This window comes from Lethenteron reissneri, chromosome 26 (genome assembly GCF_015708825.2).
Source record: "Lethenteron reissneri isolate LAM-NWPU_2019-01 chromosome 26, ASM1570882v1, whole genome shotgun sequence".
Classification (NCBI taxonomy): domain Eukaryota; kingdom Metazoa; phylum Chordata; class Hyperoartia; order Petromyzontiformes; family Petromyzontidae; genus Lethenteron; species Lethenteron reissneri.
Window position 1 is genome coordinate 22,965,654 of NC_083804.1, and position 17,735 is coordinate 22,983,388.

The 17,735-nt window shown below is 41.6% G+C and overlaps 2 protein-coding genes across 4 annotated transcripts; both read right to left on the reverse strand.

Moving 5' to 3' along the window:
• Positions 1-647: 647 nt before the first annotated feature.
• Positions 648-8,692, reverse strand: LOC133347883 (uroplakin-1a-like). Its single transcript, XM_061560605.1, has 8 exons — positions 8,525-8,692; positions 6,858-6,951; positions 6,179-6,379; positions 5,331-5,405; positions 4,487-4,582; positions 3,951-4,139; positions 2,231-2,314; positions 648-1,566 (listed from the first exon to the last, which is right to left on the reverse strand). The coding sequence occupies exons 2-8, from the start codon at positions 6,936-6,938 to the stop codon at positions 1,522-1,524; spliced, it is 771 nt and encodes a 256-aa protein (XP_061416589.1). The 5' UTR covers positions 6,939-6,951; positions 8,525-8,692; the 3' UTR covers positions 648-1,521.
• A 61-nt stretch (positions 8,693-8,753) lies between these two features.
• HOATZ (HOATZ cilia and flagella associated protein) lies at positions 8,754-15,980 on the reverse strand. Of its 3 annotated transcripts, none has more exons than XM_061560607.1 (6): positions 15,590-15,980; positions 14,298-14,336; positions 12,699-12,769; positions 12,466-12,525; positions 11,246-11,296; positions 8,754-9,270 (listed from the first exon to the last, which is right to left on the reverse strand). In XM_061560607.1, the coding sequence occupies exons 1-5, from the start codon at positions 15,891-15,893 to the stop codon at positions 11,261-11,263; spliced, it is 510 nt and encodes a 169-aa protein (XP_061416591.1). In that variant the 5' UTR covers positions 15,894-15,980; the 3' UTR covers positions 8,754-9,270; positions 11,246-11,260. The 3 variants fall into 3 exon arrangements, with proteins under 3 accessions (XP_061416591.1, XP_061416590.1, XP_061416592.1); XM_061560606.1 differs by having other exon boundaries at positions 8,762-9,270; positions 11,218-11,296; positions 15,590-15,973; XM_061560608.1 differs by having other exon boundaries at positions 8,767-9,270; positions 11,218-11,296; positions 14,298-14,333; positions 15,590-15,969.
• Positions 15,981-17,735: the final 1,755 nt, after the last annotated feature.

A 17,735-nucleotide genomic window follows, 5' to 3' on the forward strand; every position in this document is an offset into this window, starting at 1 on the left:
ATATGGGTAAATCAACTGCTTTACCAATATATTTATAGCAGGCACAAGTGTAAACTTTCGGTTTTGTATAATTCAGTTCAAATGGAGGAGCATAGAACACTTGATATGATTTTATAATACTGATATTCATTGGGTAATGATAAAAAAATGCCACTGTAAGAGTAATTTATACTTAAAAAATGTGAATTAACAATATCCAAACGAAGCTTGTATACATTATAGTTTGAAGTTCCATTTACTGAAGACGCCATTATATTCTTTGTACGCTTAATGCTGCACCTACTAATCAATGGTAACTACATCAAAATCAGCATCATTGAGCTCTAGTAAAGAGTTGTTGCAATTGTTTAGTGGTCCAAGAATGCATCTAACTTTAATTAAGGTGCCCTGCCATTCCTCTCATGCAATGGGTACGCCTGACATTTTGGCTGACCATTTTACTCTAATTATGTTACCAGAAACCTCCCAGTCTGCGTCAACAACATTCAAGAACTACCGTCATACGACGAAATTGGTTCTGCTACATCCCCTGTAGGTAGTTTTCGTGTTACAGCATGAAACAACATTCTAATTGATGTATTCCTAATCTTGCATATACTTTTCTTTAGTTATTTTAAAAGAAATGTACAGACACAATCATAAAGAGATCCAAAAAGTAAGCAAGCAGATATATTTTTTTCCGAATGGGCCTTCAGAAGTTAAATGAAAAATAAATGCAGATTAAATATAACATCAAAAATAACCCTGCCTTCACTAATTATCCAAAATGTACACAGTGTTCATTCAAAAGGTTGTAACCAAAAGTACCGTTCTGGCTAAGAAACTTGCAATTAGACCTCGTCCTCTTCGTTTCCACACCCTGCCATTAACTTCAAAGACATGACTCGTACATTACCACGGCTCCATTTATACCATTTGGCGTCATCTGGTCCAACACCATGTGAGACTAGGCTCTAAGAAAAGCTGTCTCAGGTGTGGACCAATCAATTTCAAGGACAGTGCATACATTATCAGAGTTGTGTTTTTTTTTCTTTGCATTCCGACCGCAGGTATTGTGATCAATGCAAACATGACTCCTTGTACAAAATGTGTCAGTTTTGTTGCCAGATAAAAGGGTTAAAAAAACAATTATCGGCTCCATTTATATTTGTGCCTCTGGTTCCACAACACACTCTTAAAGAGGATAACAATAAAAACAAACTAGATGCGTTTGTGTAACTGCTAAGGACAGATCGGAGACATAGAAATATTAAGAGGACAAAATACATGGACCGAGATTTTTCCTGGATCATGGTAAAAAATATTCCCAACTTTATAAAGAGCAAATATAATAGAGTAACGATGATAAAACGTTGACTGAAAAAATACTTTTAATATAAGACAATATATGGGTGTTAACATATACTAGGTTGAATTGCAAAAGCATACATCGATAAGTGTTTTGACCAACGCTTTAACATCCTTATATGTGCTGTCCTGGATGGGAATGATGCGTGCAGGCCGGAACATCCCACGTGTGTTTTACGACACCGTGTAGAGGTATAGGGTGCCAATCTCCACGAAGAACTGCAGATCACACAAACACAGGAACAGGCGTAAATGCAAATCCTCCGTTTACAATACAAAATTTACAAAAGTGCCTGCCATCGCCATGGAAATAATTTAAATAATAAATAATGTATCATGTAACGTGGACGTCAGTCAATTTCAAGTTAAAAATACACATGTATTCATTATACTATAATCGTTGGTATCAAATTATTGTGATTGACGCTTTGGCTTTACATTTCAGCGAGCAGGCCTTTATGTTCTGACCATATGGAGTGCACTAAAATACTCAATGCAAAGTAGTAAAATAAAACATTTAAACCACGTATGATCATTTAGGGAACAATATGATAACCTATGTGTCGTTTAGGCAATGACACGGAGGTTATCATAGCCAATATGATTCACAACTGCTTTGTAATGCCACGTAATGATATAGCCACATTTCTGCGGTTAAACCATTCACCATACAAACATTGCCAACCAAATTAAATGGTCACAGATTCAATCGTAAAAAAAACTATTCTTTGGCAATGTCAGTTGGTGGAGGGTCTTACGACAAAAATGTGGCCACACAACTACATGGCCGAGTCCAAAAAGAAATTTCGAATCGCAATATATTCTTACTGCATGCAATCATTTCCACAAGATGTTCTGTGCCGGGAAACAGTCGAGTGCTTACCACCAAGACGAGGATGGAAAAGCCGAACCAGGCAAGAGGGAAGGTGTAGCCATCAACAGCCGATGAAAAGTGCCCATAGCAGCCCTAAAAACATGAAATGAAGAATTAGCCACAAATGCCATGATTGTTGTTCCTGTAATTATTGCATCACTCGTGCATAATTTCACCAAAATTCAAGCTGTGGATGCAGGCCTACATAAAATATTAACTTTTTTTCTATCTGACGTGAGAATTATAATGAATCACATCAATGTACACATAGTGCCGAGTAAAGATTTAGTATTATATGAGCAGGAACCCGCGGAACTTCCGCGTGGATTTTATGATGAGGAGCAGGGCGCTATTTATCACCAAACTCGTACAACTTCACATGCACACAAAAGACAAAGACAAATATCTCCCCCTTGACAGACTGTAGGGCCAAGTGCTGTTAGCGAGCACCTATGAAGGCCGGCACGGCACACGAGGGGGTGGGTGGCCAGCACCACGCCCGGCCGCCTTTGTATCCCTAGTGACGATGTTTACACATCGCACCAGGTACTCATTTGAGGCTGAGTCGACCTATGTGTATGTGTGACACACATATGTGCGTGTCAGACACACACAACAACCGCCATTCGCCACTAAGTGGCGGTGACGTCACCACGACGCTTGTGCCAGGCCATGTGCACCTTGAGGCCACACACACACAGACACACTTTCAACACACACACACTCAGCGGTGACGTGAGGACTCATTGCAGCTGGCCAAACCCCAAAATAGTTGAGCGGTTCGTTTCGCCAGCGCGAGTGGGCGTTTGCAAGTTGCATTGAAAAATATTCTTTGGTTCTTTCGGTAAAGTCACGTAGATAGAACAAATTTGAATAAAGTCAATAAAAATTAAAAGCATAGGTGCGCCTTTTGGCGTCATCTGGTCCAACACCATGTGAGACTAGGCTCTAAGAAAAGCTGTCTCGGGTGTGGACCAATCAACTTCAAGGACAGTGCATACATTATCAGAGTTATGTTTTTTGTTTGCATTCCGACCGCAGGTATTGTGGTCAATGCAAACATGACTCCTTGTAAAAAAAATGTGTCAGTTTTGTTGCCAGATAAAAGGGTAAAAAAACAATTTCCATATTTTGCTACTGGCAAAGGAGGTTCCAATGATGGTTGTTAGCTATGTGTTTGTCGTAAATTGGGGGGGGGGGGGGGGGGGCCTTCGTCGAATCAGTGTATCGACTTACGATCAGTTTGACTAATGAACGGGCCTCGGGAACACAACCCGTTCGTAAGACGGGGACTGGCCCAAAAGTGTTATGACGGTGAGTTACATATAATTTTGTATTTTGCCGCACGGGATTACTAATTATTGCACGAATAGGGTGTCTAACCTTTATTTTATTATCAAAAATGTGTTATCATCACGTTTAGAGGGCTGTAACGCGGTTGCAGCAAGCCGCCATCCAGCCTGTGCAACGGTTGCTAAGTAACATTATGTTAATGAGTCCCGTCGCTCACGCCGATTGGATGCAGTGCGTGACGTCACCACGACTAAACAAAGGAGGGCAAAGTGTTATAGTGGGAAAAAAAGTGTCTTGGCGTTTTATTATACAAATTATACGATACTAATAGTATAGTATATGATGTCACCGTGCTGTATTATGTAGCGCCTGTGGCATTGCGCACCGAGCGTTGTTTTCGGGTGCCGGGGCTAGGAAAGGGCCGAAGTGTGCTCACTTTTTGGAAGATGGCATCTGGCTTGCCCAGGATGCAGCCCATGCGACCGTACAGGTATTCGTCATTTTCGTTCATCACGCAGCATTTCGTGGGCCATGGGCTGTCGGCATCGTCCTGCTTGTGGTATTTGCTAAAGGACGACGTGTAGGAGATCCAGTCCTCAGGTCCGTTCACCCCACAGCATTTTTGCTGAAAAATATCAAGGGCATAGAAGATAAATCAGGTCACACAAGTGGCCCTTAAAAAAACAACCACACCTATTTCATAATGTACGTGTACAAAAACACTAAAGATGACAAGTACATTTTTTGGGTAAAGTTAAAAACATTATTGGATTCAGTTTATACCAATTATGTTTGTTATAAATTATTATGAGGTTGAAACACTGCACAATAAAAACAGGTTACATCATTGTGTGACACGAGTGATATTTAATCAATGGTAACAATGACAAATGTTTCACGTGACTTATATTTGCTAGATTTTAAAGTGTTGTGTGTTATCTTGAACTTGTTACATGCTGAAAATGCGCATACCGTTGACATCAAGTCCTTCCAGTTGTCCGTGAGTTGAGGAATCTCGCCGTAATCACGAAGCATCTGCTTGAGCATCAAGTTCTTTGTGCCCACCAACTGGGAACGTGACAATTCATGAGTACATCTTCAGTTTAACTGTTGAACCATCTATCGGCAATGTTTACTTTAATTCATAAATTCACTCCAAATTTGTATAACGGGTACAATTTTATATTTAAGTCTTGCAAAAAGATTTTTAGAAAAAATACTAAGCCGCGTTAATAAGTGGTGTGGGGAAAACAAAGTAAATCCACTACCATGGCTTTTGGGGATTTAGAAGCAGGGCTCAAATTCAGCTGGGACCGCCTTTGTCAATGACCTGGAAACATCTGTCTGCATCCGGTACACCACATCCCTAGTGCCTCTTGCTCTGGCTGTTGCTACTAGTGCGGTAGTGGAGTGGTGAGCGCTCTGCTCTTTGAACCCGCCAACCAGAGTTTGATTCCTTCTCATGACCAATAATAGTGACGAAAATTTGAACCGGTCCTCGGCCTCCCTTCGGGCAATTCAGCCAACAGTGACGATGTGTAATGCTTACTCATTACACATCGTCACTGTTAAAGGCAGCCAGGCGTTTTGGCCATCCACTCCCTCGAGTGCCATGCTGGCCTTCGTACGTGCTTGCTAACAGCACTTGCCCCAAGAGTCTGTTAAAGGCTATACGGGGAGTCTTTGTTACTACGAGTTAAATGCTTTTTCCAGTCTACCAGCAACATGGAAAATATTTCGTGAGAAATGAAGCCCTGCTTCAAAGATGAATGTCTCTGAAACTTCAGACTATGATTCCCAGTGGCGTTTGACTTACATAGTCCCTGTGAGTGAAGATCACGATGCATGATGCTGCTTCGAAGATGAACACGATTAACATGAGGATGAAATACTGTAAAATACAAAAAAAACACACAAGTGTGAAACACATTATCATCATGCAATATTAGTCGCACTGGTTTAACTACATGCAAAATTGCATTCAATACCCAGTACCGATCACGGTGAGTTAGTAAAATTATGAGAACTAACCGGGTAATAAGGTCCAAGGTCCTTGCAAAATTCATAATAACTAATAACAATGTTAATAAAACTGTTACAGTATAAGACCTCTACTGTAACGTCAATGTGATGTACAGACTCGTATAAGACTCTCAAAGGGTTTTAATGCTAAGTTACTAAATAAGGTCCACAAGTTTAATCACTCTAAATTTGAAGACCCGTCATTATGCACCCCAATCCTGAATAAGTGCACTGATTGTATACTGGTCCGTCTCTATTGATAACTTGCTGTAGATCTGGGTTGACTTAAAATGTTATCAAACATGTTTTGGCAGTCCCTCATGGTGCATCAATGTCAAAGTACAGACTAACCAAAACCACGCGGCTTTCTTCAATGACACTTTCATACACTTTAGACTTGACTGAAGATCAATGGGATAGATAGCTATCTCTCAGTATTAAGTTTTCTGCCCAAGAGCAAATAGACTTGAAATGAAGATAAAACTGTCACAATATTGCAATCTTCACTCTAAGGAGCATTGCTGTTGGGCAGAAACGTAATAAAATGGCATGAGATAGCCATCCACATCCTCGATCTTCATCTCCAATTAAGTCTGAGATATATGTGTGCGTGTGTGCGTGCGAACTAATTCGGCGGCCTACCGCTAGCAGGGCAGACCGCTGCATCCTCCACACGGCGTACATCCCAAAGATGCCGAGCAGAAAGAAGGCAAAGCCACAGAAGATGGCGATCCAGGCTGCGGCAAAGATGTCCGTGTTGTTGTCGGCGGCCAGGAACGGGTAGATTTTGTAAGGGTCAGTGACGACCCATATGGCCAGGGCCATGAGGGCCACTCCACACAGCTGAAGACACACCACATTGCATACCCGCCCCGTACTTTTGGTTAGTTTTGGCCAAGTTTATATTGGCAGTGATTTGATGGAATGCCACAATTTAGGAATGCGGTTTGATTTACAGACTCAATTCGTTCAACACCTGGTCAGTTTTGCAGCCACAATTGACTGCATGCACGGGGTCACATAGAATATTGATATTAACATGTAGTTGATGCGTGCATTGTGAGCTCAAATATCGAAATTAATTGATGAATCGATACATCGTCACCTCTACTGGATACACAGGAACTGGAGAGTACTAAGATCCAAAGCCCTCAAAAATCTAAAACTGTACCCTAAATATTTATTTATTTATTTAGAAAAACACATTATTTTGAAAGTTCCATTAACACCGCACAAAATATCCACATGCTGATGAACACACCAAATGAATACCACAAAAAAACAACTGTGTGAGCACGTTCGTGGGAGATGTGCGTTGTACCGCAATGATGGCATTTCCGAAAAACACGAGCGCCCGAACTAGCTTGGTCACCGAGGACCAATCCTCTTCGTATTTCACCATGCCTGGGCTTGTTCTGTGACACGGGAGGTCGGAGGCATTCATTAACAGCACGTCAATTCTATGAGAAAAGCTGCACGATTACAGGACATCAGCACCACACCTATATAGCCTTCAAGGCAACTTCTCTTTCCCACAGTCCTCCTATACACCGCCAGCTGACATGTCATCCATTTGGGACCAAAATAAATAACCGCAACTTTATAAATGTTACGTGTACATAAACAGGCATTTTAAAGGCCACCAAATATCCTGCTTTTCATCAAGTGTTCAAAAGGTTTCTCAAATACTAACCAAATTGCATTTACTTAGAAGTTAGCTTATTTTTAAACCCCCACACCTTCATTCAATCAAAAAATTGCCAAATTAAAGTTTTATTACAACGCGAAATCCCACTGCGCCGATCTCTAAAAACGTTTAAATCCCATTAAATAAAACATGTTGATCGCCCATCAAGTTGCACACTACTCGATGCACACATACAAATGGCAGAAAATGCGTGACGATAAAGCAAATGTATGAAGGAATGCATATGTGCAGAATCGAATAGCATATCTTCTCTGCCTTGCAGTGTGCTGGGTAAATAATGCCCGACACGCCACGTGCAAGCAGCATAGTATCTACATGATTTTGTTTGTTTGTTCCATGTCAAATGCAGCCAATTTAGAGTAAAAAAATTACTTTTCATCAAAGTTCTGTAATGCCAACTCAGTGCAGGCAACTTATAAAACACGCATTCTCATCGTGTATGACAAATGTATGCTACTCTACATCGAGTTTTAAATCCAGCCCTATCTATACACTCTCACAATGCCTTTTAAAAATCCAGCATGTCATTTGAATCAAAGGTCATGTTTCTTGATTATCACTCAGTTCACTGACAAATAAAACGAGCAGAACAGGTAACGTATATTCTTGGTTCTATATGAATCCCTGCAGTCACGAAAGCTTTAAATCGAAAGGTAACGTATATCCATCAGTCGAAAACGTGTGTAAGTACACAATTACGTCTCCTTGCGTAGAAAAAAACCCTAAGCAGCTTTAGGTTTTTACCGGTACATTAAACCAGATATATAAGTATCCTATATTACATGGTATTTTTCTATGCCACTTGATGGTTCTGTAATGTCCTGAAGCAGTGAAGTGAATATACTTGCATCCTTTGCAGCTGTTGTATACACTCTGTGAAACGTTGTAACCTTTGCTAACAAGACTTATTCTCCAATAGCGTTTCCCAAACTGCGGCATGCGTATATCAGCAGTGGTTATATGAGCAGTCTGTCGGCGACACGCCAAATCATGTATATATGGGTACATATGTATAAAACTATAACACAGTGCTAAATATTTTATGTCGTTCAGTACAAATAGTTTTGAGAGGTTATATTACCATTTTGTAGGTGGCACATCGGCTTAAGTTGTTTAAAATTATGGTATGTAAGTTGAACTTCTTTCGCACCGTACATAGCTAACCGTGCTAATCGGAGGTGCGGGGTAAAAACAACAATAAGAGTGAGCCAAGTTTGGGAACCGCTGCTACACATTACTTAAAGCCAAGTTAAAATGCAGCAGCAATAGAAAACCCTTACCTGTATACACTCGTCGAGATGCTGGGGTTAAACGTGCCAGGTGGGGCAAGCGCTTGTAGTGTCACGCCTCGGAATTCCACCTAGTGGCTTTATAGCCACAAGTTCTACCCAAGTACGCACGTACACTTACAGGCAAGTGCGCAAAAAGGCCAAGACCCAACCCAAGCCATGGGTGTGCCTATTGCGTATCTATTTAATGAAGCATACGCACAAACCCTCACACAACGCCCTCAAAAATATTTAGCATTGTATTTTTATTAAAGTTTTTGTTTAGTGGTTATGAGTGGTTACAATGATGAATAAGACTCCTGTATCAGAAACAGTTTCAACCACACCGACATCTCCGTACACACATCAAGGGGTGATATATGATTTTAGCATGCGAAAGTCTTATTTGAACAAAGTGGTTAAGTTGACAACACAGCAATGTGTGATGTATAAAACTATTCATGCTGTAGGAACATGCACAGTTGAATAATTAGGGCAACATTAACCGCAGCATAAACAATAGAGGCCTTGTTCGAAGCCTGATTTTATGTTTGATAATATATGATGGACAAACAGCCAACAGTCTTGCTGTCGAAACAGATGCCACCAATTCTCTAAACAGCACATGTTCACGTCACACCAATCAGTCAGACATTCACTGCCAACGTCACACTCTCATGTTGTTGGTCATCCCTTGGGTGTGTGTTGACGGAGGCAATCTCGCATTTGTATTAATGAATCCCGTTCACATGGGGACCCTGAGAAGATGAACAAATAAACAACAAAAAGAACCAATCACAATACACATACATTAACATTGTTAACTGTAATGGAATTTTTTGTATCAACTTGTATACGTACATCGCATATTAAACCAATGTCTATGTAGGAGGTTAACGTCCAATAATTGTATGTTTTTTGTGGGAGATTTTTTATCATGCATCGATGAACACTTGGGGGTATCCTACATTATTATGACAACACTTTCTGATACAATGTTGATTTGAGGCTTTTGTGACTGCAGGAATCCATGCTCTTTGGTTCTTTCGGTAAAGTCACGTAGAAAAATAATAACAGATCACGACGTTTCGATCGCCACACAAGAAATCGTCCTCGGATGGGAACGATTGCTTGTGTGAGGACGATTGCTTGTGTGGCGATCGAAACGTCGTGATCTATTATTATTTTTCTACGTGACTTTACCGAAAGAACCAAAGAGTATACTTTCGTCCGTGCAAGCATCTTGCCTCATTCTTTTTATCGGTAATAATAACAGCAGCACAATCCCATCAGACACATTCACAAATGCATGCTGTACAGGCTGTCATTTTTGTCAACAGCCTCAATTGTTACCTTTTATGAAAAAAGCGTGAAGCATTTCAAAAATATCGACTGTGAGTGTTCAGAGGCAACATCATTAACGAGGCTTGTAGGTTTGATAGCAAACACACGCGGAAATGTTTATCGATATTCAATATGTATGACACTCATGGAAAATGATAATGCTTGAGGATCAATAGCAAAGTCATACAATAAAACACTTCACTCAATTTGGGTAGCAGGGTGGCATAATTGTTGTGGTATGGGACTGTCTGCCTTGCCCAAGCTTCTATTTATTAATAAATCGTCAGGAATTGATATACTTTTGTAATTTGCATTTATATGTGTATTTATTTATTTTGAGTGACTTGCTTACCTTACCTATACTTTGCACTCCGAAAGATTTTTGCATTATTCTAACTTTCTGACTCGCCCCGACTGGACATCTGTGCAAAAAGAGCTTCATAGCTCATTGGATGCCTTAGGTCGAATTTAAGATTCTGATTCTGGTAAGACTTGCACGTCACAACAAGAAATCCAAAAGTTCAATTCCAGACTCGAACGCCTTTCTGTGTGGAGTTTGTATGTTCTTCCCTGTTTTTGCACGAGTTTCCTCCAGGTCCTCCAGTCGGCTCTCATAGCTAAAATAATCTTTTTAAAAACTTTTTTTTAAACACGCTTTTAAGAAATCTACTAGTAATGGCAGAACTCCACGACTCCAGGAAGTGGCCCCGAAGCTTGCCATAACGTAAGGGACCGTAGCCAATTACAGCCAACGTCAGTTGACCGTGGACCATTAGACCCAAGCCGAAACATAACATATAAAAAATAATGTAATTTTTTTTTATGATAGAATATAGTATTGTCATCAGTATATGACATAAGTATACCAAGTTTGCAGTCGATACAACATTGGGAAGTGGGTTAAAATTGAGTTACAAGATTTGAGGATACGACAACAACAACAGAGTTAAAAGAAATCGTGCAAAATGGTATTTGCCAAACACACCATCGCTAAAAAATCACTAGCAAATGGCTTAATTGGGATGACACTTAGCAAATTCATCCTTTACTGCAAAAGAAAACGTGTCAGAAACCTCAAAAAGGGTCTTGAGGCTCAGTGAGGCTTTGATTGGTAAACAAGCAAAATAAAATAATGCAACTAACTTTCACAAATAATCACTTAACAGTACACCATTGAGCCCTCTATTTAGTATTATTACCAAATATACTTTAAGTGATAACGACCATATCTTATTTAGCTATAACATATTTTTTTAACGTTAAAAACAGCACCCAAGAGACAGGGACAATTAATTACTTCATCGCTCGACTTCATATCTCCTGTTAATAAACCCATGCTGCAGAGATGCCAGTCAACACACCTTGAGTTGGGTGGAGTGCAGTTCGTACCAGTGCAGTTCGGCATCACTTTGGTTTGTATGGGAGGGAAACCAGCTCTTTCTGTTCCATGAGAGATTTTAGAACGCACGACCGTAAAAAGAAAAATTGTAAAAATCACGCCAATCACCCAACCATTTCAGGGGTTTCTGAGCAGATCCGTTCAGTACACACATCGAATATAATTGCATAGCTTGTACACTACACTGAAGCTATCGATGTCATTTCAACACATTTTTATGTATAAAGAGGATACATGCATATGAAGATGATGTACAATAATAAAGACGTACACGTGATGAGATAATGGTGAAAGAAGAGGGATTCTCGTTTTTGAAGCTAAATGTACTGGTGAAAATGATTTCTGTACTGATAGATTCAAGTAGCCTCTGACCAATTCACCTGGAATGTGCCTGATCTTGTCAGATCTAAGGGCTGGGTACAGTTCGTGCTGGGATGGGCAACATGCATAAAACAGGCGTAATAGGCTGTGGGACTACAGTTTAGGGAGCAGAGGGAATTTGCAGCAAAATCCATTGCTGTACAATACTTAGAGACTGCCATGCCTGTGTTTCCCACCTTCACGAATCCCCTACAGCAACCCACGCATTACAAATTAGCTCACAACTAGTTGTGGTGAAACACAGCAATCTCTGTGTAAATCACGATTCAACAACATTTTCCATGTAAAAGAGGGATGAGTTAAATTCGTCTCAATCGGCAGTTAAAAGGCTAGAGGGAAATTTATATTTCAGAGCCATGTACTGTAGATAAACTGTGTAACGTGAAAACACAGATTCCATGTGACACACACCCAGCTAAAGAATGTTTTGGAGTGGTCCAATTCGTGATTCTGCAAACACACCCAAGCAAAATGCTATGGACAGTCACCAGTTAATGCTATTTTGAGGATACACCCATAATATTATACTTGAGAAACTCACCCCCCCCCCCCATTCTTCAAAATGGCACAGAAATAATGCATGCACGATGCAGTGCCAGATGACTGTTTCTCGTAAGACTGCATCATTATTTTAAACATCAACACTGTCTCGAAAGCTGCAGGCAATGTGACCTTCGCTTGGTTAATTTTACGTTCTAAAAAAATGAATGCGTCATTGCGAGACCGTCAGAGATGCAACAGCTTGGGGAGGCATTCACCCAGCAGTGGGTTGATCATGCCTGATGATGACGATGAGAAACAAATACTCGATTGTACAGTAATGTGTTACCTTCATCCTGTCTTCCCTTTGCTTACGGAGCAAAGTCAGAATCTCCTGACGACGTTTCGCCTGATAAAATGTTAAACACAGGAACACGATGATTTACATTCATCACACGTGCATAATTGTTCAACATGATCGGTGTAAGAAATGGTAGGCAGCATGTAATTGATGTGTGTTATTAAACGCAAAGGTGTGGGAAGCTACATACACAACATCAATAATATTATTAATATACGCACACATTTTTCATATTTGGCCCTCTCTTCCACTTTTTCTTTTAACCTTGTCTTCATGGAAAAGTCTTGCTCCTCTGTGGACATGGTAGAAAAATTACGAGACAATCATTTTACTTCTGTTCATTGGTGTTTTATTCAGACATTACAAATATCACGCCAGAAACAAATACATTTCATTATTCTTTTTTTTTATAATTAGCAACTCAATGAGTTATTTAACACTTCTTGCACGTAAAACATTTCTCAATACTGTACTTCTAAAATCCAAAATTATTACTTCACATACAAAATATACCTTTATAATGCAACATTTTATCATTAAGTGAAATAAATTTCGGTCTGTTATATGTTGTATGGGGCCGTCCATAAATGACGTCACGCACCTAGGGGGGGGGGATCAGACATTTGTGACGATGTGTGACAAGGGGGGGGGGGGGGGTTGAGAAATGTGAAGTCACATCAAAATGCGCAACTTTAAATAAATATAGACAACACGTTCTACTTAATTAAACAGACTTTTTAATAAAAAAACATTCTCCCACAACATCAGAGTGCAGCGGTACATTAAATACGCACTACAATGACAATAGTTTAAAGGGATTTGAAGCATGTTTTATTTTTGGTGGGGGGCAGAGCTTCGTGACGTCATATTTGAGGGGGGGGGGTCTGACTTTTTGTGACGCCGTGTGACGAGGGGGGGGGGGGTCAAAAATCGTCCAAAATCGCGTGACGTCATTTATGGCCGGCCCCTATGCAGTATAAATGTGTGCACTGTGAACCCAGTGGCGCCGGGCTTAGATTTCCGCCCGTGGCAAACATGAGAGGCGAGATATATCTGAACCGTGCCGAGCTCTTCCGCCTTCACAATCTCCTAGAGACCAGCGTGGTGAAGTATAGTCAAATATAAACTAAACCATTTTTTATTTTACCAGATAAGGCCCACTGAGCTATATCGCTCTTTTTCAGAAGCGACCTGACTATCACAGAGTTCAAGTTCATTGATTAGGTATAGCCCTGTGAGCCATTCGGCTCTTGAATCGGGTGCAACCGCAACAAACAAAAAACAAAAACATGAACAAGAAAACATCTTAAAGTGAATGTGACTAAGTGCAAACAGAAAATCCAAGAAAGGACAGCAAAATATTGCAGAAAAAGCACCGTACACCAACACTGTGCAAAAATCCCAGTGGGATGCAAGTCAAACAACAACAACAACCACAATACAACTTAGATTAAGGCCATCAGTCTAACAACTTAGATTAAGTCATATCACAAATGATAGCTCAACGAAGTGGCCTATCATGGAAATTTATAGAAGCAGCTATATATTCTAAACGCCGTGATGTTGATTCTAAATGTTGAGAGAAAAACCGGAGGACTCGGAGAAAAATTCACGCGACCACGGGGAGAGAGGCACGCAAACTCCAAATATACAGCAGACGTCAGGGTCGGGAGCGAACCCATGGATACTTTAAGATTTAATTTGGCTGTAAATTAATATTGTTACAATCGTGTACAATCAAACCGTGCATTGCTATTCCTTAATAAAAACACGTGGATAGCCGTCTGTATGTAAACGTGTCTGATTCATCTGCAGCTTACTTGCGTCAGTTGAAAGTGGTGCCTGAGTATCGCTTCCTGCTGAAGACACATGCCAATACAAATTCATCAGTCAGCTTGTGTTTATCTTTCACACTTTCTGTGAAGACTCTGTGTACTTCACTCTGTAAGTCCTTGAAATATCGTAACTAAGTTATAACCAGCGGTGAGTGCCTGCCAGTTTTTATTACCAAATCTCTGTGGAGTCATTCATAAGCCTACTTGTTAAACTGATCTGTGGTGTCAGTTGTGGTTTGAGATCTGTAATATCTTGTTTGATATTTGTATTATTTTATTATTTCCCTTTTACGTGACTTTACCGAAAGAACCAAGAATATCTTACCAGCAAAGCCTCATTGAGTGTCTCACTACTTTTTCAGGAGGGTCCTGCATTGTGAATGTTTGCCAAATACCTTTAATTAGTCTTTGGCTTGTGAGAGGAGACACGAGTACCCATATAAACCCCACAAATACGATGCTGCAGTATGAATAACACACCAAAGTTGCTCTCTGTGCATGTCTCTATGTGTGCCACCACCTCTCTGTCCTACAGGTGTCCATTTGATAACTGTTTTTTACCCTTTCATCTGGCAACAAAACTGACACCTTTTTTACAAGTAGTCTTGTTTGCATTGACCACAATACCTGCAGTCGGAATGCAAACAAAAAACACACAACTCTGATAATGTATGCACTGTCCTTGAAATTGATTGGTCCACACCCGAGACAGCTGTCCTTAGAGCCTAGTCTCACATGGTGTTGGACCAGATGACGCCAAGAGGCGTCATCTGGTCCAACACCAGATAAAAGGGTAAAACAATTATCATATTTAGCTACTGGCAAATGAGGTTCCAAAGGTGTCAATTTCTCGACGTGCGTCTGTGCCTCTCCAACCCAGTGCCTCTGTTGCGTCTCGACGTGCCTCTCTGGCTCTCGGTGTATTCCTTAATCGCTCAGTCAAACCCAGCCAATTGAGGCCGGGGGGCTTTATATTCAGCCGGCACACGCCACATTACCTCGAACTGCTGCTGGCTGTGGCCACGAGACGCACAAACCACGTATAGCACGCTCTGCCAGCGACCCGGAGAACATTCGGCGATGAGAAAAAATAAATTCCAGAGTTGAAGCTTTCGCGACTGCAAGGATTCATACTCTTCGGGGGGTTTTTTTCGGTAAAGTGACGTAGGTAAAACTTAATAATACAAATATTTTTAATACTTATTTCTTTTTTTACCTACGTGAAAAAACCTAAGAGTATGAGAAAAAAGAATCCCTGGCCAACTGCAACCACGTACGTGGACCCCGCTCCCTGTCCGCCACCCGCAGCCGCTGCCCGATGTCGGCCGAGACGAGACGCGACTCGAGCGGCGGCTCCAGGCAGGCCGACCTCCACAGGGCCCGGCCCACCTCCACGTCCCCCGCCTCAGAGCCCGTGAACGCGGCGCAAAGCTCCCACCAGCGGGTGCCCTCCTCCTCCTCCTCCATCATCATCTCTTCCATCGTCATCTCCTTTGCCATCGTATCTTGCTGCTGCTGCTCCTCACCGTCCCCGTCTAGGGGCGCTCGGGCCTGGCCTCCCCGCCGGTCGAGGTGCGTCATGCTCCGCCCCGCGAGACCAGGAAAGACCGTAGGCTTAGTTCGCCCTCGGCCTCAGCGCAGGCCGCGAGTCCTTGACGACGGTTGCCATGACAACGCTTGCCTAGACAACAGTTGCTATGATGCAAGCCCATTCACAGCTTCGAGATATTGCAACAAGAGTCCAAGTATTCTTGGTTCTTTCGGTAAAGTGACGTAGAAGGGAAATAATAAAACAGTAAAAATAATACAAATGATCACGACGTTTCGATTGCAACACAAGCAATCATCATCATCAGGTGTGAAAACCACAGCAAGAAAAGTGGCCACTTTTTTCAAATTTTCTTGCCGTGGGTTTCACACCTGATGATGATTGCTTGTGTTGCAATAGAAACGTCGTGAGAATGTAATTGTTTTATTTGTAGTATTTTATTATTTCCCTTCTACGTGACTTTACCGAAAGAACCAAGAATATTAATCCCTGCAGTCACGAAAGCTTTAAATCTAAGAGTCCAGTAATTAGTGAATTTTGGCGAAGTCCACTGTCCTTGATGAGCTTAAGTTTTGAAAGAAAACCGAATCCCACGAAGAAAAACCCACCACTCATTGACGAGGGGTCAACAAACGTCCCCAAGTGTGGGACGTCAACCCGATTCAAGAGCCGAATGGCTCACAGGGTTATACCAAATTCATGAAACTAAAAAAATTGAAACTTTTTAAACTTCTCTGTGCTGAAATCTCCTGGCCACCTCGTGGCACCGCGGGGATTTGGGAGAAAACATGTATTAAAAAGTCTATTTAATGAAGTAGAACGTGTTGTCTATATTTATTTAAAGTTGTGGGTTTTGATGTGACGTCACATTGCTCAAACCCCCCCCCCCCGTGACGTCATTTATGGACGGCCCCTCATCGCTATTGAGGGTTCTCTAGTGGAGGCCCCTGTACGTACGTGGAACTTCTTTCGCACCATACGTAGCAACTGTGCTAATCAGAGATGCGCGGGGGGGGGGGGGGACAAGCTAAACACAAAACAGTTCTTAAGAAGTTATTCTCAATCTAAATTTAAAAGTACATAGCTCCAACGGCTTCATAATATTCGCCAGCAGTTGCGTGAGCGAGGAACCACAGGGCTGAACCTTTGCTTTTTTTACCCTCACCACAAATCCATGCCTTCAATACGTTCACCTCCGCCTTCATCATCCACTTTATAGGATTGACCTTCCCCTGCGGCTTAAACCGAACCGGCCGAGCCAGCCATGCAACTTGGCCGACAGGAATCAACTCGCAAATTGGGCAGAGTCGAAGAAGCCCAATCACTTAAATAAAAAAAATACCCTTAATCCAGAAAGTAAATCTTCACCGTCAACACTTTTTCAGGGAGGGTGCTGCAATGGAATGTTTGACCAATTTTAATGAGCGCATTTGTGGTATGGAAATCCGAGCACCCGCAGAAAATCACATTCCACGGAATAACAAAAAGCTCAACCCAGATTATTTCCTGCACTGCCATCTACTGATCTCCTCGCAGCAAAGCTTCATTGTGATTCACAGACGGACGTGACCAGAGGTCGCAACCAGGTACCCGATACCCGTACCCTACCCGATACCCGGCTACCCGTACCCGTCTGGATACTGGTACCCGTTTGCGACCCTGGTGCGGCCGGGTATGGGTACGGGTAAGGAATCAAAACCCATTTGCGACCTCTGGACGTGACCCACCAACCCGTACCTCCAGTTCTGGATGTGCAAATCAGCAACGCACATTCGACTGTTTGGCAGCAGCAGAGGAAATGCATTCTCTATCAATGCAGTGTATTTCTGGAGTTTAAAAATCTCAATTGAAAGAGGAAGAAATGCCCAACTTTG